Source organism: Lepidochelys kempii, chromosome 18 (genome assembly GCF_965140265.1).
Source record: "Lepidochelys kempii isolate rLepKem1 chromosome 18, rLepKem1.hap2, whole genome shotgun sequence".
Taxonomy (NCBI): domain Eukaryota; kingdom Metazoa; phylum Chordata; order Testudines; family Cheloniidae; genus Lepidochelys; species Lepidochelys kempii.
The window spans coordinates 19,983,502-20,009,072 of record NC_133273.1 but is presented as its reverse complement, the minus strand read 5'-3'; the positions used below and the strand labels follow the sequence as shown (position 1 = coordinate 20,009,072).

At 44.9% G+C, this 25,571-nt stretch overlaps 1 protein-coding gene across 1 annotated transcript in view; it reads right to left on the bottom strand.

Moving 5' to 3' along the window:
• The window catches only part of PLCH2 (phospholipase C eta 2), a 109,023-nt gene extending 83,975 nt beyond the window's left edge, over window positions 1-25,048 (bottom strand). The window contains exons 1-4 of the mRNA XM_073316846.1: window positions 25,021-25,048; window positions 17,822-17,968; window positions 12,527-12,770; window positions 10,139-10,268 (exon numbers count right to left, since the gene is read on the bottom strand). Coding sequence (XP_073172947.1) covers window positions 10,139-10,268; window positions 12,527-12,770; window positions 17,822-17,968; window positions 25,021-25,033 — 534 coding nt within the window. The 5' untranslated portion in view covers window positions 25,034-25,048. The remainder of the gene's footprint in view (window positions 1-10,138; window positions 10,269-12,526; window positions 12,771-17,821; window positions 17,969-25,020) is intronic.
• Between the last annotated feature and the right edge of the window lie 523 nt (window positions 25,049-25,571).

Here is a 25,571-nt window from a genome sequence, read left to right as displayed (position 1 = left end):
CTGAAGTCTCCAGTAAGGCATACATACTGATGATGCCAGGGGAAAAGCTAAGACAGCTGCTGAATAGGTTTGTAGTACTGCTGATCCGAGTCAGCCAGTGCACATTTCTGCTGCAGTTACTGTAAAATTCAGGGCCACTATCAGCCATAGACGAACTATGAGAAATATAGGAAGGCAAAACATTTAGACATCAGCCTGAACCAAAACATTCACAGACCAGAACCCATCAAAAGCTTAAGAATGCTTAAAATCCAAACTCCGATCTGAATTTTGTTTGTTGAGCGTGGCCCCCCTGAAAAATACTCTTCTGGAAGATCTCAGTCCAATGAACATCTCCCACCAAAGGTGCAGCGGTCAGGTCAGACCTCACCAAGCATTCGAACGGAGAAGGGTTCTCGCAGATGGTTTAGGGAACAGCTAGTCCAGCATCCTCAGACTCAATTGGGCAGACAAGTATAGGAATGTTGAGCTACTCAGTGTATGTCTACACTGCAATCAGGAGGTGTGACTGCAGCATGGGTAGATCAAAGCGACTTCAAGTAACAACAGCAGAATAACTACTGCGTAAGTATGTAGCCAGGGCGCAGGAAGCCACCTATGCTGTTATGGCTTCATTGCTCTTGTTCCTTGAGCTAGCTTTTTATCTAGCTAGATGTAAGCTAGCTTGGGTATATCTACATACCTCCTCACTGCGGTGTGGTCATACCCTTAGGTGACAACTCCAGACACCTCCATTTCAGACTATGAGAAAATGCAGCTGGCAGTTTGGCAGATGGCAGGCAGAACAATGCACTATCCAGTCAGATGCCACATGTGCGGATCTTTTAGGATAGCTCTGAATCAGCACTTCCCATCCTTATTCTCACTTGGTCCCATTTTTATGAATGTGCCTGTCAGTGAGGCTGGAGAATCAACCCACTGGCTAGACAAAATGGGAAATGTGTCTTGTTGCAGGAGCATGAGAGAGAAAGAAAAAGTTTGAAAAGAGAATCAAAAATTTGCTCAGTAATTATCTTGCTAGGATGGTGCTAACCGACTCCTTTCTGAAAGTATCAGAGGGGTAGCCGTGTTAGTCTGTATCCACAAAAACAACGAGGAGTTGGATTGGCCTGGTCATCACTGGTTCTTTACTTGTAAGGTAACTCCCTTGTCTTCACATGCCAGTATATTTATGCTTGTACCTGTAATTTTCACTTCATGCATCTGAAGAAGTGGTTTTTTACCGATGAAAGCTTATGCCCAAATAAATCTGTTAGTCTTTAAGGTGCCACTGGACTCCTCATTGTTTCCTTTCCTGAAAGAGAACTCTGTGTAGCTGGGAAGCTTGTCTCTCTCACCAACAGAAGTTGGTCCAATAAAAAATATTACCTCCCCCACCTTGTCTCTCTCATATCCTGGGACTGACACAGCTACAACAACATTGCATACATTATTTCCCAGTGTAAGACGCCTGTGCTCATTTACCATACAGAGCTTAACCATCCCTTTCAGAGATTGTCCTTTGGAATTAAACTGCTGCATTATCAAGCCAGGATGTGTGTGTCTCGCATAGTGTCAGGACTGAAGATTCCACAGACCTGCTTTAATGTTGAGCTCCTCCCACATCCCCCACTTTGTTTTCCAGCAATTGAGTTGTCAGCTGGTTGCTTTGCACATTTTTGCTGTAGACAAACCTAAGCACATTACAGATCAGAGACAAAGTTTCAGGCTTCTTGTACAGCCCAGATAATACTTCTTCGCTGCATTCCCTTGGGCTGGTGCCATGAAGGCTGCAGTTTTATCAGTTAGTTGGGAAACGTCTCAAGACGATGGACAACAGCACACCAAGACCATGGACAAACAGCACTGAACTAACAGCACAAATTCCATTTAGGAGCCCCAGGGTTAAGTACCCATGCTCAGCTAGTTCTCCAGGAACACGGCAAAACTGAAAATCCTTGATTTACTTAGAGAGAGACACTCAATAGGTTATCAGCGATACATTATCAGCTTCCTAGTCTATTCTCAGCCCCCAAGGAATCCACACACACTTTCTAACTCTTGATTGCCCTGGATGTTAGATTTCTATTTAGCAGCCTGACACTTTAACAACTCTAGAATTGTAGCAACTACAACACTGAAGCCAAATTTTGTGTAGGCTCTGAAATGGTTAATAGAATTAGACACCAATATAAAACAGGTCAATCAATGCAGAGACACTGAACTTATTAAAGGAGCCCAGTGAAACATATCTGAATGCACTTGTGAGCAAAACCTTGCTAATAATAAAATTGCACTGTTTCCTCCCACCACCATGAATGAATGGGGCAGCGGGGGGGCGCAAACACACAACATTCATCTCCTTTAAAAATAAAGTTCTGGGTAGAATGAAAATACAGCACTTTAATAAAAGCAGGCATTCATCCAAGTCAGTGAAAGGATATTAATTAGAAAAATTGAACCCAAGGGGACTGCCTTCAAACCCCATGTATGATATACAATGTTAGTTTTAACAACGTTCTGTTTAGCTCTTTCGTTAACCAAGGCAGAGATTTCTGCTTTGATTAGGCAATTCAAGGCTGCTTAATATCAGGAATTTTATATCACAGAACACCAATTACATCCATAATTCAGACCAGGCTGCTCTCATTTATACACTTTCATATGGAAAAGGCTCATCCATTTTTTCCTCCCTTAACAGGATTTCTAATTATTGCCATTCATCTGAAACTATTAAGACAAGAGTCTAGCATGCTACTAGTAGAAACCCATTCTCTGGTCACAGAAGTTATACCAGTCTCTACCCTTTGGCTCCAGTTAATCCGAATGATTTATCCTAGAAAGCAACTCCCTTTAATCCACTAATTTTAATGAGTTTCTGAAATTTTGTTTTCCACAGTGCTGCATTTGTGAGTGTGGTATTTGCTGGCATTGCAAAGAAGTTTTATTAAAACATTATTAAAATGTTCTGCTTGTACAGAGACACCATGTCCCCCCTGCCCCGCTCCAAAAGCCTCATTACAGTCCAGCACAATTGATGAAAGGACAGGATTCTCAGTGGAGCAGAAGTCCATGGTGCACAGGGTCTAATAACACAGGGATCAGCAGATTATAGTGCTGCCAGGCAGCGTGCATATTAATAGATGTATGAGTATTATCTTCCCATTGCCATGGGAGGGAAGAGCCTTTGTTCAAAAACAAGCTTTTGACAAGGGCCTCTTGTTGCAGGTGCGGACACGTATATGTTTCTACAAAGCTTTTTAGCCTGGCATCTGCCCCCAAATGGAAGGAAATGCACTGAGGTGCATGGGCCCATTGGGCTAAAGCTGGGGTACCTAGACGTGTGTACGCACTCAGCACACTTGCTTTCAGCTCAAGGTAAAGATGCTCACAAGGCACTCAGGCCCCGCCTGGTTAGAGGCGCTCAGGTGTGGAGCGTGGCTCAGCAGGCTGCACTGGGGAGAAGCTGCTTCTTCGCCTCCTGCGACGCTGCATCCGGCAGTAACACCACCATCCAGGGAGGCCAGTATCATCACCCCCCTTTTGCAGATGGGGAAAACTGAGGCACAAGGGGAATGGACCTGCCCAAGGTCAGCCAGCTGGCCAGTGACAGGGCCAGCAATAGAACGCAGATCTCCAGTGCCAGATCGTTTCCAAAGTGCTACCTTCTCCCTGCCTCCCCTCCTCATAGGCAAAAAAAAAAAAAAAAAAACAACTATAAAACTCAAGGCAAAAACCAAAAAAAAAAAAAAGTCTTTTCATTCCCAGTGGTGGGTCCATTAAGCAGCAATGCGTCCTGCAGTGCAGGGGGAGCGTGGTGCCTGTAACATCCGTTCAAGAGGAGCAGAATGAAGCCAGGCACTGAGCTAAGACAGTTACCAGCCAGAGTAACACATGCTCCTTGGAGATGGGCCTGGACTCCTTCCCTCCAGCTGGCCTGGGATTTCTAGGAAACTCTCCCTTAGCTGTGGGTAGCAGGGCAGCCACTAGAGGGTGACATGATTCCACAGGCCAGCATTTAATGGCCTTCTGTGGCTTGGATTAGGGTCAGAAACCCTACCACACCCCCTGAGGAACCCAGCACCCCCAGAGGTGCTACAGACTCTCGTAGTCCTTGCATTCTCTGAGCACGTGGATGCAAGTGTGTCAGGAATGCGGTGTAGGGAGGATGGGGAAAACCTTTAAGTTAATGTGCAGGGCTGGCCACAACCTAACTAGGTTACAAGTGTTTCCATGCAGTTCAAGCTAATTTCTTCGTTGACAGGTATCCCCAGACTTTGCACTAGTGCACAAGTTCCAGAACACACCTATTAAGTTTCCATTTGCACGTGAATTTTATTAATCTGAAACAGTGCCAATTGTTACAAAGGTCAGGGCTGTGATGGCCAAGCTGACCAGGGGAACAAAGTGCCCAAATCCCCAGGGCACCTTTGAAAAAAAGCCTCAGCCCAGAGTTTTAAAATCCCTCCTATTTTATTCATCCAAGACTTTATTCAGTAACACAGACTTGCTGGGTGTGTGAAGTTTATGGCTGAAAGACATCACTATAAGCAGCTCCTGCCCTGGTGTTTCCATCTTTTAGCTGTGAGTGGTTATCAGTGCAGCAATTTCTATACCTGCAGGGCACCAGAGACACTGAAGTTACAGGTATAGTATATGCCAGGGTAACCTGTATTTTGCAGTTGCTGGAGGGTTCTCAGCCTCTGCAATAGCTTCTCCGTCCCTCCCCCAGACCCTGCGCTGCTGCAAGCCACAGAGCCATTCTGTTTTCCATGCTCCAGCTGAGCACATCCTACCATTGTATATCCATAGAGGAATCTACATTGGACACAAGAGACAGCAGGGCAGGCTTTAGCATCAGCTGTCCGCAGGATGAAGAAAACACAGCAGAAAGAGTTGCAGGCTAAAAATATTTTCTGCCCGGAGGCACTGGAATAAATCTGCTACCACAGTCATGAGGCAGGGGAAGGAATCCAGAGGCATCTTCTTCTCTCCCCAGAATCAAGACAGATCATTTCCAAAGTGCCACCTTCCCCCTGCCTCCCCTTCTCATTTTCCTAAAAAACTCAAGGCAAAAACCAAAATCAAAGGCCAAAAAGTCTATCCACAAAGGCTGCTGGTGGCGGGTGTGAGGGTAGTGCTGCTTTCCAGTAAGCAAGAGATTAACTTTGCCTTTCTTTCCCTCCCCTGTTGCATGAGCAAGAGTGGAAGGAGAGGAATCCAGAATGGGTACTGAGGGCTGGGAAACCCAGCTGGGGACGGGTGTTTTTGTTCCGGCTGGGATCTCTGTAAAAAACGGATTGACTGACTTGATTTCTGCTGGTCACACCAGCAGCTACCCCACTGCCAAAGGAGCCACTCTGAGTGTAAACAATACAGGCAGCTCAGGATGGGACAGTAAGGGCTCTCCGTGAGTGACGATACCTATTCAGACAGGGTCTGCATTGCAAAGGAAAAATCTAGGCTGGACTCTTTCTTCTGAGCTCTGCTCCCGCCCTAGGGCAATGTTATGACTAGTTGTTATTGTTACTAGTAGTGAATCCATTTTCCTAGTGCCTTTCATTCAAGGATCTCAATGCACTGCCCAGACAGTGAATCCATGCACCACTTAAGCCCTGCAAATAGGATTGAAGCAGTGTCTAGCCCTCTGCACAGGGTTGCATGTCACCCACAGTGAAGTAAGAGGCTTGTCTACGGTCACGCAGCCGTGAGAGAACCCAAAAGCCCAAGTTACAGACATCCCTAGACAACATACCTGGGAACACCGGACTACAGAGATTGGCACTGCCTGCTCCTGAATGGTTACTGGAAGATCATTTGGGGGCTCCTCCCCACGGAGACGCAAAGCATCTGAGCTCAGTCAAACAAGGTCTCATGGCACAGTGACCACCACACTAGGATTTCAAAGGAATCTGGTAACAGTTCAAACCGTATTGTGCCTCAACTGCATTTCCCCTGACTGCAGCTTTGGAATGGTTTTTACCCAACTGATTACATATACAGATCCAAGGCAATTTAACACTGGCTATGACGCCCAGATTCCTTATTTGTCTCGCTACAGAGCGAGAGGAGAGGCCCACTATGTCAAGGCAGCCTCATTCCAGTCCTGTTGGACCAGCACAACCACAGAGAGTCCAGAAGTCTGGACAGAAAAACTCTTGGAAGATGAAGGGATGGACTTTGAGAGAAATCTTTCACCACTGAATCTTAAACCGGTTGCAGTCTGTACAAGAGCTGTACAAGTCTGCACAGGAGCTGGAGACACTACCTGGACAAATGGTAAAAGAGGAAGGATGGTCTTGTGGTTAGGGCACAGATCTAGAACTTGGGAGACCTCGGTTCAATTCCCTACCCTGCCACAGATTTTCCATGTGACCTTAGACAAGTGACTTGGTCTACCTCAGTTTCCCTATCTGTAAAATGAGGATAATAGCACTGCCCTACCCCACTGGAGTGTTGTGAGGGTAACAACATTAAAGACTGAGGTTCTCAGATACTACTGTAACGGGGGCCATGTAAGCATCTAAGATAAATTGATTTAGGCTGGATTTCGATGGAGCCCAAAATCTCAGATGGTCATTGGGAACTGGGTGCCGCGCTCCATTGAAATCCCACCATTTAGATTTTTTGAAAACATCCCTTCTCTCCAATCTCCAGCACATCATCAACAGCAAAGCCGCCTCTTTAAAATTCTGCTACTGTTGGCATGTTTCTGAGGCACATGGCATACAGCAAAGGCTGCCGTTGTTTGCCTACTATAAAAACACCGCATTGACTTCATTCACAGCAGGGTCCCATGCACAATCAGCTTTTTGATCATTGGTGTGGAGGCACAGATGTATCCTTAATCCTCTCCTATTCAATTAGACAATAAAGTGGGCCAAGGACAACAGCAGAACTAACTGCAAAGGAGCAGCTATCTGCATTGCAACAGACATGTATGCAGTGTTGTAGCTGTGTCAACATGACATATATGAGCGTCTGCACACCTGATACAACACTCCAACAAAAACAGAGATTGTAGCAGGTGTGATCAGAGGACACCAAGTCGGTGACTGGACTTCAGATCACCAGGTAGGTCAAGAAAGATTTCTCTGCAACAGTCATACATGCTTTGGCCATATCTAGCAATATTATCTTTGATGTCTGGCTGCCCCAACAGGAAACCCTGGTAAAGCAATTTAGCAGAAAGTTATCAAATATCGAGTAGGTTTAAATTTTTTTTAAAATTTTTTTTTTTGGCCAGTGAATGTCTTTGGATATAAAAGAACCAGACTTTACACTTCTCTGCAGAGAAGTCTATCACCAAACCAGACTTTAAGAAACAACGTTGCTGTATAAATGGGAGATATAACTTGTTAAGTTCTCCACTATGAAGGCTTCAGAGGACAGATCCTCAGCTGCTGTCAATGGGGCTAGGACAGTTACACCAGCTGAGGACTTGACCCCAGGACAGGATGTGATTCTAAAACACATGCACCTTACAAATGTCCTTCCTTGATCAGGGAACTTTTGGAGGAATCCTCTGCATCTTACCAGCAGCGTAGATTTTAAACAAAACATGCAAGACCCAGAGGTCAGCAACATCTCATTCTAATGAACAAAGATCTTACTGTAGTCAAGTTTCCTGACTGCTTTTGTTCTTCCAGCAGCCATCTGTTATGCGATGACTTTATTTAGGATGTAAGTTATGTTTTCTGTGAATGTCTTAGCATGATTTGCAAAAAGAAAAGGAGTACTTATGGCACCTTAGAGACTAACCAATTTATTTGAGCATAAGCTTTCGTGAGCTACAGCTCCGATGAAGTGAGCTGTAGCTCACGAAAGCTTATGCTCAAATAAATTGGTTAGTCTCTAAGGTGCCACAAGTACTCCTTTTCTTTTTGCAAATACAGACTAACACGGCTGCTACTCTGAAACCTGTTATTAGCATGATTTGAGGCTTTTTAAAGGAAATAATTATAATCAAGCTACAGCTTCCAAAATGGATTTGGTCCATATTCTACAAGACAGATTAGTACACAAGTACCGTGATGATGGTCAGAACAGGCACAGCCCAACAGAACTAGAGAGCAGATCTCAGATTCAGGGCTCCTGAAAAAACACTAATGCCACATCTTAAAAAAAAACAAACTTCTCTTCATTCACTATCATCCCTGGGGTGATGGCTCATGTCTAGTCTGAATTGTAATTAAAAACTAGCTTAATAGGTTCACCACCACACCGAGTAGCTGCCCATGTATACAGAATTCACCACCGAGGACCACAATTCAGCTCCTAAGGAGACTAACCCCTTCTCTCCCCATCTTGCACATACAAAAAGAGGGTCCCATTGGTGGGCTTCTGGGTTTACTGCCTGACAGCTTAAGGGCATATTTTCAACAGCAGGACAAAAATAGCAAGAATTTGGACAGCCAGTTATCCCCTGTATTAAGCCAATCACATTCTCAATCTCTCTTACTTACACACTCCCTCTCCCCGCAGACAATCAGTTCCTTTCACCTCACTCATTGCTCCCCTTAGCCGGAACATCTACAAGAGCGTTTTAGCCCAACTCAAGTGGACATTTAAACAGAGATCGACTCCAAGCCCAACCACAGAGAGAACTTTTCCTTCTCCACTAAGTAGGAGTGACGTATTCTGGGTGAAGCACTGAGCATATCGGAGGAGAAAGGTTGGGCACATCACCTGGCGTCCCATAATTTACCCACTACAAGCAGTGCATTTCACAAAGTGCTGTGCGAAAGGGAGCAGGCCAGTCATAATTACTCAGAGATTTGGCAGGAGGATTAAGACTTCATTTGAAAGAACAGTCAGAGCACTTTGAAGAGAGGAGGAAATGCCAAGAGAGATCCCTGGAGTCAAGAGGGAGATAATGTCTCAGCAACTCATGTGACCTAATTCTAGGCCAAACTTAAAGAAGAAGAGGCACAGTGAAAAGGGAGGAAAGGGAATCACAGAGAAGGAAGGTGAAGCCACAGCCCCACTGTTGCACACAGTAATCACCCCAAGCAGCTGTCTACAGAAATGCAATGACCTCCCTGTTTGCCAACAGCACCTGGCATCATGCGTGAGTCACTTCACCTTATTTAGCAACAGCACTTTGCTTGACCATTAAAAATTAGGACAATTAGGTTAGTGAAATGGGGATTTAGCTACAGATCAGGACAATGGAAACGTAGCCCCTTAGAGTGGGTCGCTTTCATAGTCCTAAATCCAGGTTGGACCTAAATCCAGGTTCTGCTATTTAACGTGTTTCTCAGTCAATCCATAGGATCTTTAAATTTGTATCTGCATTCGCCTCCCATAGTACTCCTTCGGAGTCATTTCTTCCTTTCAAACTTCGAAAAGGCTCCCCAGGTATTTGTAGAGCAATAGGTCTAGTAACAGAAATTACTTGGTAGCAGCTGGCTTTTGGATGAAGCACATGGTTTGCGAGCACAGTACACCTAGTCACCATCACCAAATGAGCAGTCCATTGCACATGGAAGAATGCCCATGTCACTTCACAGCTGGAAATGATGAAGGATAATCAAACCAATGGCCATAGAAGACCAGGTTTATAACAATACTGGTTAAATTTTGATACTCTGTGAGAGAAAGGGTATCACCCTACTCCATGAGTGGTCCTATTGAGTTCCTTACTTCTGGAGTTAGGGGAATCATAAAACTGGAAGGGACTTCAATAGGTCATCTAATCCAGTCCCCTGCAGTCATGGCAGGGGTAAGTATTATCTAGATCATCCCTGACAGGTGTTTGTTTAACCTGCTCCAAAAAACCTCCCATGATGGAGATTGAGATTCCTCCAGTGAGAAGGCATGGTTCAATGCAAATAAGGGTATCGGAATCCGGCCCCGAGCACAGGAGGGTAGGGCACGGAAGCTGACAGAGGCAGATGCGCTGTGCTTGTCCTTACACTGTAAAACTCCAGAAGCAACTTGGTGCAAGTATCTTTTCCTTTTGCAGCTAAGAATTTACTAACGACCCCTTTGTTTCCAAAGTTCTCTCCGACTTGCTGAAATGCACAATGCAGTATCCACTGAGGAAACGAAAAGGAATTTGCTAGCGAAGCATTTACTCTCTCTCCTGCCGTGTTGCACATTAGATCTCTGCAGCTCAGCCCTTTTTCCCTTAGAAATGATCATTCTCACGTCTTACCTTAAACATTTGCTTGACTTTCTGTCGGGGGAGGTTCACATTCAGTTTGTGCATCAGCTGGAGCACCTCGTTAATACTCAAACTGCCATCACCATTCTTATCGGCCTCATCAAAGGTTTGCTTCAACCACATTTAATTGGAGTTAAGGAAGGCAATGGAGCATCAAGGAACCTTACTGAACATTATTTAGGCCCAGTCTATACCTAAAACGTACGTGGACCTAATTCACACCCGGAGAGACGTAGTTAAGCTGCTCTGCGCCCCCAGTATAGACACCCCTAGGTAAATGGAAGTAGATACTTCCATTGACCACTAAAATCACCTTCTGTTGACCTAGCTACCCCCTCTCCAGGTGGTACATTTATTACAGTGGTGGAAAATCCCCCTCTCTCACTGCAGAAAGTGTCAACGCTGCAAGTGAACAGCGGCACAGCCGTAGCACTACAGACTAGTGGACTTTCTACTGAGGCTGTAAACCACACATAAAAATCAAAGAAACAGAGCTGAAAGGGATCTCAGGAGGTCATCAGGTCTGAGCCCCTGTGCTGAGGCAGGACCAACTAAACCTAGACTGTCCCAACAGGTGTCTGTCTAACCTGCTCTTAAAAACCTCCATTGACAGGGATTCCACAACTTCCCTTAGAAGCCTTTTCCAGAGCTCAACCACACTTATAGTTAGAAAGGTTTTCTTACTATCTAACCAAAGATAGCTTAACTAGAAAAACAATAAAAGCAGCTTTATTGCCCATGAACTAGATTTGTCACTGGGAACCCTGACAGCCTAAGCTGGATATAAAAACCCCCTAATCCAAAGGATGCAAATGCACGTCAGGTACTGTATACAAGCTTTTAACAGGTTCCCAGCACCTTTCCTGGCTGGTGCTTGTTAAACAGGTTATTGGTCCCCAAAAAAGCTGAAGTTCTTTGCAGCCTTCCTGAAGGCTGACAGTTTGTTACACACCTTGTTATGGTGCCTCTTTCCCAGGCCAGGATCTCAGACTGCTCGACCTAACGTTGCCTTGCAGCAGTTAGCTAAAGGGACCCCAATGCCCTTTTCTTCTCACCAGCACAAGAACATTCCCTGTACAAGGAAATAACAATAGGCGGCTACATGCAATAGCAGGGGACAGGCTTTCCTCTACAGAACAGGATCTAATAAGCAGCAAAGGCTTCCTACCTGCCAGAGTTAACATCAGAGATACCGTACAGTGGCCATTACCAAAGGGACAATATTTGGCAAGTCTACAATCTGTTTCCTATTCTAAATACAGGGAAAGAAAATGATGGCATCTCGGAGAAATCTCACTGTATGGGCACTGGCAGCAAATTCTGTCTTCCAGTGGTGACCACAGCAGATACCCTGCAATAGCCCAGCATAGCGGAGTGATCCAGGAATTGCAATAAGCAGAGAGTGATGGGGCCTTTAGCATCTCAGAAGCAGCCCCAAGCCAGGATCTCACTGCCTGATTTGGGGGTCTGATGTAGTTTTGTCCATGAATACAATTTTCTCCGGTCCCTGATGTTAAGATGTGGGGAGAGGATTTTGGTCTGCTTGCGCGTGCGCTTTAAATGATGCCTATTAAAATCCTGCTCATGTGAATCTCCTCAGCAGCAGCACCGGCTATATACCCACAGATACACAATGAGAAATGGCTTTAAGCTCTGAACAAATATAAACTTAGGGTTGAATTCTGCAACCTGCAGAGATAGATACGGCTGCACAGGGTCTAACTGAAGGCAGAATGTGGCCCTCTATTTTTTTAAAATTCCATTCTCCCTTCACCATATGCCTAGCACAAGCCTCTAATCCTAATGAAGGACTTTTGACATGCAAAGTGTCAGCTGTTGAGACTTTCCTGCAGGATGACAACCAGTGATAGGACACAGAACCCACCTTCTCCACCCCCCAGCCTCTCTCACTCATTTGCCCCTTATTCTCAGCCCAGAAGGCTGAAAACTACCCGCTAAGGGTATTGGCAAAGACACAAAGGGCAGGTAGGAGCCCATCTCCCACTGAACGTCAATGGGAGTCATGCACTTAATTTGTGCCTTTGAAAATATCCCCCTGGCTTTTTCAGGATGTGCGTGGGTGAGACACAGATAACAGGAGAGCGGGTGTGTGGGCTGGACTGGAGGAGGGGATCTAAATGGGAGCGCGCAGAAGTGGGAATCTGCTCTGGGATGAAATAGAGCATGGAACGCTGCACCCCATACTCGGTTGTGTAGGGCCCCATGGGAACAGGAACATATGATAGGACTTGTTGTGCAATCCTATGCCTCACACTTGCTGCCAGTGAAATAAAGCACTAAGGACAGCTCCACAAATTCCTTTAGGAGTGATACCGCCCCACCCTGCTAGGCACCCTCCCCCACAGCACAGAAGGATATTGGTCTCTGGTCCTCTGCCGTTTTGACAGGCTGTCTTCATCACTGATCCCTGCCATCAGGTACTTGAGCCCCGTGATCCAGGTGCGTGCCTCCTCCCCGCTGGAGGACACCAGGTCGAGAGACTCCATGTGGTCTCCATAATAGATGCTGAAGCAGCAGTTGGGGTCGAAGCTGCCATCGGCGTAGCGCTGGAAGATCTCCGACTGCTTCCCCTCGCACACCTCCTGCATGGAGTCAATGGAGACTAGAAGAACAAGAGAGGTGGGTGGCTCGTTAGAGATGGTCAGTGGAAGATCATTTGTGTTAGTTAGTTAGTTACAATCAGACTCTTGGAGGGAAAAGGGTCCTTTTTTTTGTCCTGGAAAAACAAATCACCCCCTTTATCCTCATTGCTGAGCATTATCACTTGGAGGATGACTTAATAAATGAAAGAGCTTTTCCATGGGGGGGGGGAAGGATTTGTAACAAAATGAGCCCAGACAAGCATCCAGATCTTATTTTAGTCTGAGAAGGTAAAGGAGCATGAGGTAATCTGCATATTAATACAACAGGATCTTATGATACACCGTTTAGTTTAGTATATAAAGTCTGCTGCAGTTTCCACGGTATGCATCCGATGAAGTGAGCTGTAGCTCACGAAAGCTCATGCTCAAATAAATTGGTTAGTCTCTAAGGTGCCACAAGTACTCCTTTTCTTTTTGCGAATACAGACTAACACAGCTGTTACTCTGAAACCGTTTAGTTTCTAGTACTCTCGTGCCTTTCCTTTAAGCTTTTGTAGCCTGTCTGCATTGACAATCAATTGTTAGTGACACTTTTCCACCATTCTTTGTGGCAATATTTGGTTTGCTATATTCTCCAGCTAGAAATAAAATCGAACACAGTTTGCATATTACAGTTGCTTCCCCACACACAACCCATTGTAAAGAGAGCCTACACATTGTCTATGGAAGAGTCAGAGGCACATGCAGCCAGCCAGCCCCCCATGTTCTCACCAGCATTTAGCACCAATGTCAATGGATTTTGTGCAGCAGGCAGTCAATATCCTAGGCCTCTAACACTGGAGAGGTGGGTAAAACTCTTTGCAGAATTCAGAGAAACACCTTAAAAACTAGTATTTCTTATGAGTCGTAGCCTCAGAATTCCCCCAGGAATGGTTGCTCTTAAAACTAGTTTCCCACACTGAGGCTGTGACAGTGCTAAAGAGCTGGCAGAGGTGTCCTACTGCCCCCATTTCTTCCCCTTTCTCCAAATCAGTTGGGTTCTAGCCACTTATACCTCGAACATGCCGTGAGGTTTGGAATGGATCAGCTAGAGCATTCAAAGTTATGTTACAGATACTACGCAGTGTTGTCTGTCTAATATCCTGGGACTGACACGCCTACGAGGTGGGGGAGGCAATATATTTTATCGGACCAACTCCTGTTGGTGAGAGACAAGCTTTCAAGCCACACAGAGGCTTGGTCTATACTACCAACTTATGGCAGTAAAACTAAATCGCTCAGGCATGCGGACAAGCCACACCCTTGAGTGACACAGTTATACTGACCCAATTCCCGGTGTAGAGAGCATTAGGTCAGCAGGAGGGTTTCACCTCCCCAAGAAGCAGGGCCTACGCCGAAGGGAGAAGCTCTCCCATCCACGCAGTAGTGTCTTCACTGAGTGCTACAGTGGCGCAGCTCCACCGGTTCAGCTGCAGCGCTGTAAGCGCAGACAAGCCCAGAGCTCTTCTTCAGGTCTCGGAAAGGTATTCCCAGCGTCACAGGAAAATGCAACTACTGAACAATCTGTTCCCCCTTGCATTTTGCCATGACACTGGGAGCACCTTTCCCAGACCCCAAGAAGAGCGCTGTGTGGCTCGAAAGCTTGTATCTCTCGCCAACAGAAGTTTGTCCAAGTAAAGATATTACCTCACCCACCTTGTCTCTCTAATATTATAGATAGAGAAATGCCGCTGAGTTGGGTTTAAGGCATTTGCAAGCTCAGCCAACAAGGGACATTAGGCACATCCTAGTCTGTTGTGAAGCATCCTGTAAATCTTCTTGGCTAGGATGAAACACAGTATCAGTAGAACAGCTATAATTATGATAGTTGAGGGCTCTAAGCACTGAGATCCATTGTGCTAGGCACTGTACATACACAGTGAGATGGTCTCTGCACCGAGAAGCTTCTGATCTAAATAGACAACACAGGCAAAGAGAGACAAAACAGAGGAACAGAGAGGTGAAGTAACTTGCCCCAGGTCACACAATAGTTCAGTGGCAGAGCCAGGATCAGAACCCAGGTACCCTGACTCTGAAACAATCCACTGAACCACCTAGTGTCATTTACTCAGGAATGAATTCTTGCCTTTGCAGGACTTGATCCAACTAATCGTTCACATTTCTAGCTACCAGGTTCCTTCCTACATCTAGGTTTGGGAGTAAATTACCAAGATATTGGTAATGTTTGTCAACCCCCATTCCTCTTCCCCTTGAATATACAAATCTTAAAATGCTATAGAGTGCCCTTACGTTTAATGAAACGGTGTCTAGTATCCACATGCACTCAGAGCCAGCACATCCGATAATTATTTGAATAATTTGTTTCCCTTCTAAAGATCCTAGATCCTGAGTGTCAAGAAGAGAAATTTTAACAATAAAATAAACCCCAGCACAGAATTTAATTTTGCAGATTACAGTGTCCTCCTGAGATTACAAGAAGCATGGCTCTCCCTAGAAGCAGACAGCTGTTTGCTATGGTATGTGTACTGGGCAGCTACAGAGGATATATTACCCAGATCTACACGTGCCAGAAGTTTAAAAGATTTAAAAAAGGAAAAGTGTTGCAGCAGGGCCAAAATCCAAACTGCACCATTAACTGTTTCTAGGGGGGAAGCAGTTAGCTCAAAGCGGACGGGAGGAAAACATTTAAAATCCAACACAGACTCCAGACCCTGGCAGATTTTCTTCATATGAAATTAAACGAAGCAGAAACCAGTGAATTTGTGTTGTGTTACATCACTGCCCTCTGGGCTTACTGTTATTTAGCAAGGGGGTATGGGACAGTCACAGACACACAGAGCTCAAATAGCACTAGTCAAAGCAAATGTCAAAAGAGGAAATGCAAAAAGACTTAACCTCCGGTTTATGAGCCCTCTGTGCTGATGGCACAACTCACACCAAGGATAATGTCAACGCCAAGCCCAGCCTTTAATAGTCTAGAGCAGTCGATTTACGTGCAGTCATTTTATAGAACGGGGCAAAAATTTAACACTTTGGACATTATCAAGGTGGCTTGGTATGCTAGTGCTTCTAGCTTTACTGTGCCACTCAACGCAAATTAAAAAAGCCTGATCAAGGAGACACAGACTTTGAAAAAAACTATTTCCTAAATGTCTTTAACGTAATGGTAGCTGGTTAAACTAATCCGTTACAGCTTAGTCGGAGAAGATGTGCATGTTATTAATTATTATTAGGGTTAGTATCTTTGCTTAAACAACCAGCCAAGTAATTCTAACTCACATACTTGAAGGAATTTTTAGGTCTTCTGCATGCAGTTTAAAAAGCTGGTTCTGAATAATGCAACAGGAGGCAAAAGGAAAAGTCTAGAGCTAGATTTCAGTAGAGGTTTAAGTTCACTATTCAATATTCGTTCCTGTGCATTATTATTCATCTGTATTTCAGTAGAATCAAGAGGCTCCAACTGCGATTGGTGCCACATTGTGCTAGGCACCCTATGAACATGCTAGCGGGGGACAACCTCTGCCCTGAAGAGTTTAGGGTCAACACTGGAAAAGGGTCACATTTTCAAAGGGCTCCTCAAGCTCCCATTGTAGTCACCCAGGGATGCTGGGCACTTTTGAACAATCTATGCTAAAACAGACAAAGGAGGGATTATTATCCCATTTCACAGATGGGAAACTGAGACACAGAGAGATTAAATGACTTGTCAGAAGTCACAACGCAGTTTATTGTAGAGCCAGGAATTGAATCGAGATCTTCCAAGTCCTAATCTACTATGTCCCTAACCACTATGCCAGCACCCCTCTCAGATTGCACCTGTGCATCTTTACATACCAACAAACAGGTCACAAGCAGAGATGCAGATTGTGCCAACATTTACATTCATATTTGTAGTTTTGAAAGGGGAAACAATAAGATTAATTTGGTCCCCAAGATCTCAGTCTCCCTGATCCTCCCCTCAACATGATGGTTGTCAGACACCTCTCTGCAGCATTTCCTTGCCAGCACAGTTTCACACATCTTGTTAAACAAATAATTGAAGGCCCTGTTTTAGTGCAGGTTACAACTCGTGTCTGTGAAGCAATCATTGCTTTTCAATCATGTATATGTTCATTGGAGTGGATCAGCCACCATCTGGTGAAAAAAGACACTGAAAAAAACACACACACACATGCACACACATTTGGGGAAAATATTACAAAGCGGCCCCAGTTAAAGAACAAAAGTCCTGACAGGTAAAAACCCTTACCCTTAGGCCACTGGGAGATGGGGTGGGGCTCCCAAACTTCATCCGTCTTGTCGATTTCATTGCAAGCCCCTTGTGGCAGGGAGCCTTTCACTATCTTTTTCTCCAGCATCTAGCACAATGGAGCCCCGATTTCAGTGGGGGGCTCTCAGGATGACTAATACAACACAACATGTAGCTGAATGCAGAGACATATCAGCTCTTGGAGCCAGAATATGCAGCATGATCTGCAAGGGCAGATCCCTGTGTCTAAATGGATCCTGATTGACTCTAATGGGGTTTTGTCCACATAGACCTGGTTGCAGGATTGGGGGTCTTTATTTGCAACCAATAATCATTACCCTTCTGGTGCACGATAAACCCTACCAGAGCTCCCTCAACCCATCAGACAACTGGTCCACGTGACCTCGGATCTTGTCTCCAGCAATGATCACTAGCAGGTGCTTCAGAGGAACATTGCCTTAACCATAAATACAGCTAGCTAGCTGTGCCACATGGGATATGGATGTGGAGGGGAGGAAATATCCCTTCCTTCTCCCACAGACATTTCTAGGGAAGACCCAAATGTCAAACTGCAGACTCTCCTAAATCTGGGGTTATTCACATAGGATTTGCTTGGAGCTCATCTCCAAGTCTGTGGGGTTATTTTAGCCCTCAACTAGCAGATGTGTTATTAACATTCATACAAGTCAGGCACAGTCCTGCCAATCCAGCAACAGCTTTTGCCTTGGTCATCTTCCATGTTACCGAACCCCTCATGTCGGCTGCTCAGTGCCAACGCAAACCTCTCATTCTCAGTAGAAAGACCCGGTGGCCGGCACTTACTTTTGGCTTTCTCATTCTTTCGCGACGGTCTCCAGCGAATACACGACTTGTGCTCATCGAGGTAATAAAACCGGACTAGCCCTTTGGAACTGCCCCGGAGTTTGATCATCTGGGTACCAGCTTGCATGCAGCTCATACATCTTTCCACTGGAGAGAGAAATAAAGGACAGCCTGAGTTAGACACAAGACTGAAATTCTTCAAAATTCTGAAAGGCACAACGTGCAGTTAGGCACTCAACTGCCCCAGGAAGTCAAAGGGGGAGGTTCTTTAGCCTCAGTAGCACAAGAAGTCAGACCAGATGATCACAGGGGTCCCTTCTCGCTGACAGCTCCCAGCCGTGCCTTTGAAAAGCTCCACCTCCACATCTAAGGTGGAATCCACACTAGCACAGGAGGTCAGCACAAGAACTAGGCACCACTTAAGCTGGACTTTTATGATGTCTAGGCCTCCTGCTGACCCTCTGCATGGCGGGGGAATTTCAACCTTTAGGTCAAATGATCAGCAGATGTAAAACTGGCATAACTGTTACCATCAGTGGAGCTACACAGATTTACACCGACCAGCTGAGAGCTGACCTTTAAACTTCCAACTGCCTCTTTAACAAAAAGATAACACTTTCCCCTCCTCCCCACCATTTCTCACTACAAAGTCAGAAGTTTTGGGCAGCAGCATCCCCAGTTAGAAATAAATTTGCTTCCTGGGAAGTGGCTGAATTAGCATCCTGCCTACCCGGAGCCCAATTAACTAAAAGGAAAAAAAATTAATTACCCAACTTGGCCACTCAGAATATAGCAAATATTCTGGAACCTGATAAATAATTCACAAAAGTCCTTAGTGTACAAATTGCTTTAGAACTAAAAACCATTTTTTCACTATAGAGGGGAGGCATTAAAAATTAACAGCACAAAGGTTATTAGAAACACACACTGGATTCAATTCATTTATTTATTTTTTAAAAGGGCCATCTGCTAAGACGAAGGCAGCCTCAGAGGCTACATTCTTATAAAATAGTCTGCAGTTATCTTCTGTGTAATGCTAAGTGCCTTGTACGATAGCCAGAGAGACGCAGAGCTGAACAAAGCATTCCAAAACAATTCCCTCCATCTCCCTAAATGTTCTGTTCTTCAAAGAAGCAACAAACCAACTTTGCACCATTGCTACCTCCTGCATCCCATCATTAGGAACTGAGCAGCGGAAGCCGTGAGTCAGTTTGATGCTCAAGTGACTATTACTAGAGCTTGGTAATTGTTTGCTGCTCACCACAGTATCAATACTCATGCTCATTCTCCTTATGCATCATATACTTCTGTAAGATTTAAAAAAAAAAAAAACCCAACATGCATCACTCTGTGCACTGCTGTGAGTTAGATGCCAATATTCTCAGGCTCATTTCATGTTAATGGGCCATCTGAGCCCAATGTTAAGGTAAGTTCGTAGATAAAAATGAAACAGATTTATTAATAAAAACCAGCAATACGAAGCAGTGGCTAAGTCTGCAATGGAGGGAGTTTCTAATGTGCCAGCTTCAGGGTTAATACTTTAAAAAAAATTTTTTTTTGAAGATAAATACGCAGTTGCCTTTCTTTGAATGCTCTGGTTATGGCTCCGAGCTCTGAACTCCAGCAGACAATAAAGCACTCCCATCTGCTGCTGAACTATTCAAGAGAGGATCATTAAACTTGGTCTGCTTACAGCTGTGACAGTCGGATAGCAAAAAGCAGCACAAGCTGGCTTCTCTGAGAATATTTAATCAAGTTCAAGGTGCTCAATGGCCTGGGCACAAGGTATCTAAAAGATCAACTAAAGCTCCAGGATGAAGATTGTGGTTGACAGCTCCGCTCCTCAAGCACACTGGAACTTTCTACCATTAGGGTAAATAAAGTTCATCTGTGCAGGAGACAGAGCTTTCTTGGGAGCCAGCCCAAGACTGTAGCCTGAACTGCCCCAGGGACTAAGGATCCAAACCGGTCCGCCTTCTATTCAGTGCCATGCACACTTCCTTGACCTGCCTTCTCTAACAAACAGAGGAAGTGAGCTGTAGCTCACGAAAGCTCATGCTCAAATAAACTGGTTAGTCTCTAAGGTGCCACAAGTACTCCTTTTCTTAGAGCAAGGTGTGTAATATATATTTTAAAAAAATCCAAACCATAAATAACAAAAAAAAACCCCCTCAACTACACACTCTCCTCCTAAGGAGAGAACAAAACACAGGCCAGATGTTAGCCGTGTTGCTTGATGCCCTGACTGGAAGGCACTCAGATACTACAGTGATGAGCACCTATACAGAATAGAAAACAAAGGTGGCAGTACAAGAAAAGCAGTAAGAAAAACCACCCATCCCCCCCGTCTGTTTTCATATGGATTTGAAAAATAGGAGTTCATGGAACACTTTATTAAAATGTTGACTGAATACTGAGTACTGCTCAAGGCCCAGAGTGAAGACAGTCCTTGCCCAAAAAGCACTTGAAGTCTAGAACCCAGATCGGGCAAACGCTTACACAAATTAGTCAACTTTTAGCACATGAGCAGTCCCCGTAAAACGCCTTGTGTTGTTTAGGTATTTGCAAGATTGGAGCCTAAAGTCTAGTGGTCCAATACTATTTAATATAGTCATTAAAGCTTAGGAGACAAACACTTATCCATCCCACCCTGACATCTGCAGATTGTGGTAGAAGAGAAACCACATCTGAGAACCATGGTGATAAGTGGAGTAGAACAGAACCACCCCTAGGTTTGCAAAACTAAAACTGTTCCCAAATGTTGGCATGTCTCAGGTAAACTCATTCCCATAATTTAGAGCAAGATCAGGAGAAAACATGAAGCTGTTAGAAGTTTCTTGCATAAAATGCATGGAAGTTCAGAGGCAAGATTGATTTGCAGTCCTTAACTTGTCTGGTAGCACACCAGGGTACTCCAATGTGCACTGCACTTTGTAGCAAAGTTTGTAAAGAAGAAAGAAATGAGAAATATTTTGGTGTGATTTGAAAGGAGAATAAATAAATAAAATAAAAGAATAAGAAAGAAAAGAATCTGGAACAAGCTTAATGTGAATTTATCAGCAATATTCTTTCGGAAATTCCTTTTTGTCTGTTTGAGAAGCAATGGAACAAAGATATGATTCTTTCCAAGTTAAGAAAAATCTTCAAATGTTGCACCCAATGCACAAGTAAAGACACCTGTATCCGTTTAACACCCAGACCATCCAGTGTCACAGAGGCGTTTCTTGTGCAACACTTTTATTTGTTATTCATGGAGTGGATTTTCAGAGGCACAAAAGACAGCGTGTATGGTAACCCCCATTGTTTCATGTTCTCTATGTATATAAATCTCCCCACTGTCTTTTCCACTGAATGTATCCGATGAAGTGAGCTGTAGCTCACGAAAGCTTATGCTCTAACAAATTTGTTAGTCTCTAAGGTGCCACAAGTCCTCCTTTTCTTTTTGCGAATACAGACTAACACGGCTGCTACTCTGAAAAAAGACAGCTAGGCACTTAACTGCTATTGAAAGTCAATCTGAGCAGGAGCCTAACTGCTCTTGTGTATTTGAATATCTATTCCCCCAGTCGGCTGGATTGGTGCAGGAGCTCCAGTAATAAGAGTTTCGCTCAATGGCCATGTTTTGACTTTGACTCAAAAGAAGCCAAGATTCAAAGGAGGGCAGGGGGAGCAAGGCTCTTTTAGGTTAGACCAGTGGTCCCCAACCTTTCTGTGGGAATAGCACATTCCTATTCCCAGAAGGCTGTGGAGGGCGCCACACATGCCGCCGACAAGCATTTCGGCGGTGCAGCATCCTGCGGGTGCACACAACTGCAAATTCCTACTAACGTGGAAAGAAGGCAGCCCTGGGGAGGTTTGGGGGTGGTGGTGGTAGAGAGAGCAGAGGAATTTCTGGGGTAGGGTGGGGAGCCCAAACATACATTACACTCCTTTCTTAGGCACCTCCTAAGGTCTGGAAGAGCTCCTTCCCCTAGAGGAGATGTGGCAGCTCTATGGAAAGGAGCTCCATGGTGGTATTTATACCAAGGAAAGTTACAGGTAGAAAAATCTTAATGTACGAGAACAGTCATGAGAAGGTGGATAAATATTCCTATGAGCTCAGAGCTCAGCTACCTTCCTTAACTGTTCATTTCTGCCCTTTCACTAAACCCCCGCAGCACCTTCCTGCAAACGCTAATTCAGCTTCACAATACTCTTGTGATACAGGGATGCAGCCCTACTTTACAGATTGAGAAACCCAGGTAGAGAAAATATAAATATAAATCTCCCCACTGTAACACTGTAACTTTTCTTACTGCTTTCAGTGAGGGGGGGGGCAGGGGAAGAGACTGCCTGTACTGGATGCAAGGTAGCAGAGGGGAGGGAGCAGTTGGGTATCTTCACACCTGGGCTCAGATTTTTCTCAGAACATTCAGAAACACAGCTTGGCCCGGTTCCAGGGTGCATCATGCAGCTTTGCTAGCACAGCCAGGCTCCCTAGGAAGGTCAGAAGCCCAGCCGCTCACAGCTCTGCTGAACTTTTCAGCCCAGTTTTGTTAACAGAGTCTGACTTGGAAACCTACAAAGTGCATGTTTTCTGCATCCTGCATGACAACGGCTCATCTTTTCGCTGCAGGGGGTGGCGGAGACAGAGAGAGCACCTGCTTAACGAGAGTCTCATTTCCCTTTCAGGGATCTCCAAGTATGTGACATTTGCCAGCCCGAAGCAGCCCCTGCATGGTCTAAAGCGCACCCCAGCTGTACACGGCTGCAGTCTCATTGCCCTCAGCGACATTAGTCCCAGTTTACACGGGGGAGGAGGAACGAGGCCCACATACAATTTAGACCCCGGTATCCTACTTCAGCTCTGAGAATTCTGTTCCATTGAAGGGCCACAGAACTGGAGGACATATTAAAAAGCCAACCCACTAGCGGCACTAAAGGCTTCCTGGGAGCTAGTCCTTTCCCTGGCAACTCACCTTAGAGTGCTCAGTGTAAGGTGCCTTGCATTCCACTCACTCTTACCCTGCAGAAATTCACCCCTGAGTTCTGTTACTACAGAAACGTGAGGATCTGCCACTGGCTCCAGAGTGGGCTTTTGCCACTAGCAGCAGACGCCCCTATGCTGATGGGTGAGCAGTCATAGCTATGCCTGTTTCTTTTAAATTACCCCTGTGATCAAGAGCGATTGAGGCTCTGCACACAAATGGAAGTGGAGGACAGATGTTCTGCAAATGCTTTTCTTTGCAGCATTCGGGGAGAGAGGGAAAATCTCTTTTTACACAATGCATGGGCTGCTGTTCACTGGGTTGACTCCATTTCAGACAGAGAGCAGGCTATTGTGTTGCAGTGACTGGTACAGTCAGTCGGCAGAGCCAAGGAGACTCACTTATGTCACAGCTGCACCAGGCACAGAGGGCTGCCTTGATAGCAATTTGCACACTTGATTCCAGGACCCAGCTCAATAATTGCCTTTCTCAGACTTCTTCAGCTTCCCTCTACCTGGTTTCTCTTTGTACTCCTGCCTCTCTGTTGCCTCAGTGCTGGATAAACAGGTCTCCTTTGTCCCTGCACACTGTCTCGTCACCCTTGGTGCAAGAGCCTTCTCCTCTGAAGTTCTTGCCTGCATTGACTCACGTCTCATTTCAATTCTCAGCTGAACCCCATTTCTCCTCCCCCGGGCAGACAGCCCTTAAAACATCAGGGAGAGGGGAACTGAGTTACTGGCTACTTAAACCTGCAAGTGGAGGGATGGGCAGTGTTTGTACATATGGTACTATACAAAGCAGAGTGTATTGGAATGTTTCCATTATTAAAGCGCACAATCATTAACAAAGAGGTTAATGCGAAAAGAGACACTGGAAACGCTGCAAAAATTAAAAAGCTTAATTTACGGGCAACCTGTTGCTTCTGCAGTTGCTCCTCTGGACTGGAACTATAAGGCTAGGACTGTAACAGAGTTTAAAAGAGAACTGGATAAATTCATGGAGGTTAAGTCCGTTAATGGCTATTAGCCAGGATAGGTAAGGAATGGTGTCCCTAGCCTCTGTTTGTCAGAGGGTGGAGATGGATGGCAGGAGACAGATCACTTGATCATTACCTGTTAGGTTCACTCCCTCAGGGACACCTGGCATTGGCCACTGTCAGTAGACAGGATACTAGGCTGGATGGACCTTTGGCCATTCTTATGCTCTTATGTTATGTTAACATCCATTCAACCCACCTACAGGCGGGGGTGCTGCCGAAGCACTGTGCTCCACTCACGACGGTGGTTCTGGCCAGAGTAGAAGCAGCTAGCTCTGATCAGTTTTCAAGCAAGCCCCAACCCAGGCTTCCTTTTAAGAAGTAGATCTTTGAACGGTGTAAGTAATAGAAGGCTCTGTAGGCAAACCCCTTTTCTACAGAGTCTCAGTTACATCTGGGCAAGCCCACGGTTATCGAGTGACAATGCACCAATGTAACAGGAGGCTTTGTTTGTTCTATCACATTACTATACTGTACCATGCAGATATTTATGATATCATTTCTAGCCAGGTGTCCCCTTTTTATTCCCTAAATAATAAAGTGCTCTTACCTCATCCAGCTAGTACAGAATTTCAATCCTGAGGTCAAAGGATTGTGCCACAGCTTATCAGCACTTACAATTAAACACCCAGGAAGGGATCTGAATCTGGGAAAAGGCAACATGGCTCCTTCTAAACACAGCTCCTTCAAATTTACAACGGTGAAGGATTCAGTTTGCTGAAAGTGGACAGACTGTGAAAAGCGATGAGCCAGGAGGAATGGTTCACACTGCACAAACTCTTGCTGCTAACACCAGATCTGCCCAGTCAACCAACTTACTTTACTTTTTCGGAGGGGGTGTTCGGGGGGGGGGGGAATCTATGGCAAAATAGGGATTTTCAAAGTCAATGTGTGTTAAGACATACACATTTTATTCAGATTGTCATAAAAAAAATGAAATCAAGAGTCAAAATATAATTCAAAAGTTCTTGAATCTTTCACAATAAAAGAGAGAGACATGCCAGGAACTCATAAAGCAATGAAAGATAAAAGAACATAGGGGCTGCATGCTCTGCAAATGTGTGTCAACATCCTCCTCCCAACCCCAGCTACGGCTAGACAAAGCTGTCATTAAATAAGATGTAAATGTGAAAGCCTTTAAGATACTATTATCTTGTGCAATTAAGCAGCAGGGACTCTGACATTCCCTGTCTTACCAATCTGGCCCATTTTCCATTTCGGCGTAGCCACGATGCTGCCACCAATCCAGAAAAACTCCTCAGCCAAGCGGGCAACAGAAAACTTATTTTGAAGTAAGGGAGATTTGGAGGTGTCCATGTTGGAGACAAAAGGGAGCTTCTGAATTGTATGCCAGGGCTCCAGGCAGCTCTTCCCCCGAGCGGAGGCCAATGTTCTGTGGTTGCAATTTCCAGTACACTACCATAAACAAAAAAAACCCAACAAAAACAAAAATCTGAAAAAAAAATCTTCAAGCTAATCAGTGAAGTAAAGAGTACGATGTTTCTTCAGGCTGTTTTGTTACACAGCAATTTCATGGTTTAATTTAGACTCTTCCCACCTGCTGCAAAACTGAATATTAAAATACATTCAGTTGTCACTCTATATGACGAGGTTTTGGTTTTGAATCTCGTAGTTAAGAAGGTGTTTTTTCAAGTTTGCTATTTAAAAAGAGGGGACACGAGGAGCTCCAATAGTCCCATGAGGTAAGGCAGGATTTGGAAGAATGCATTCAAGGAGCACAGAAAGA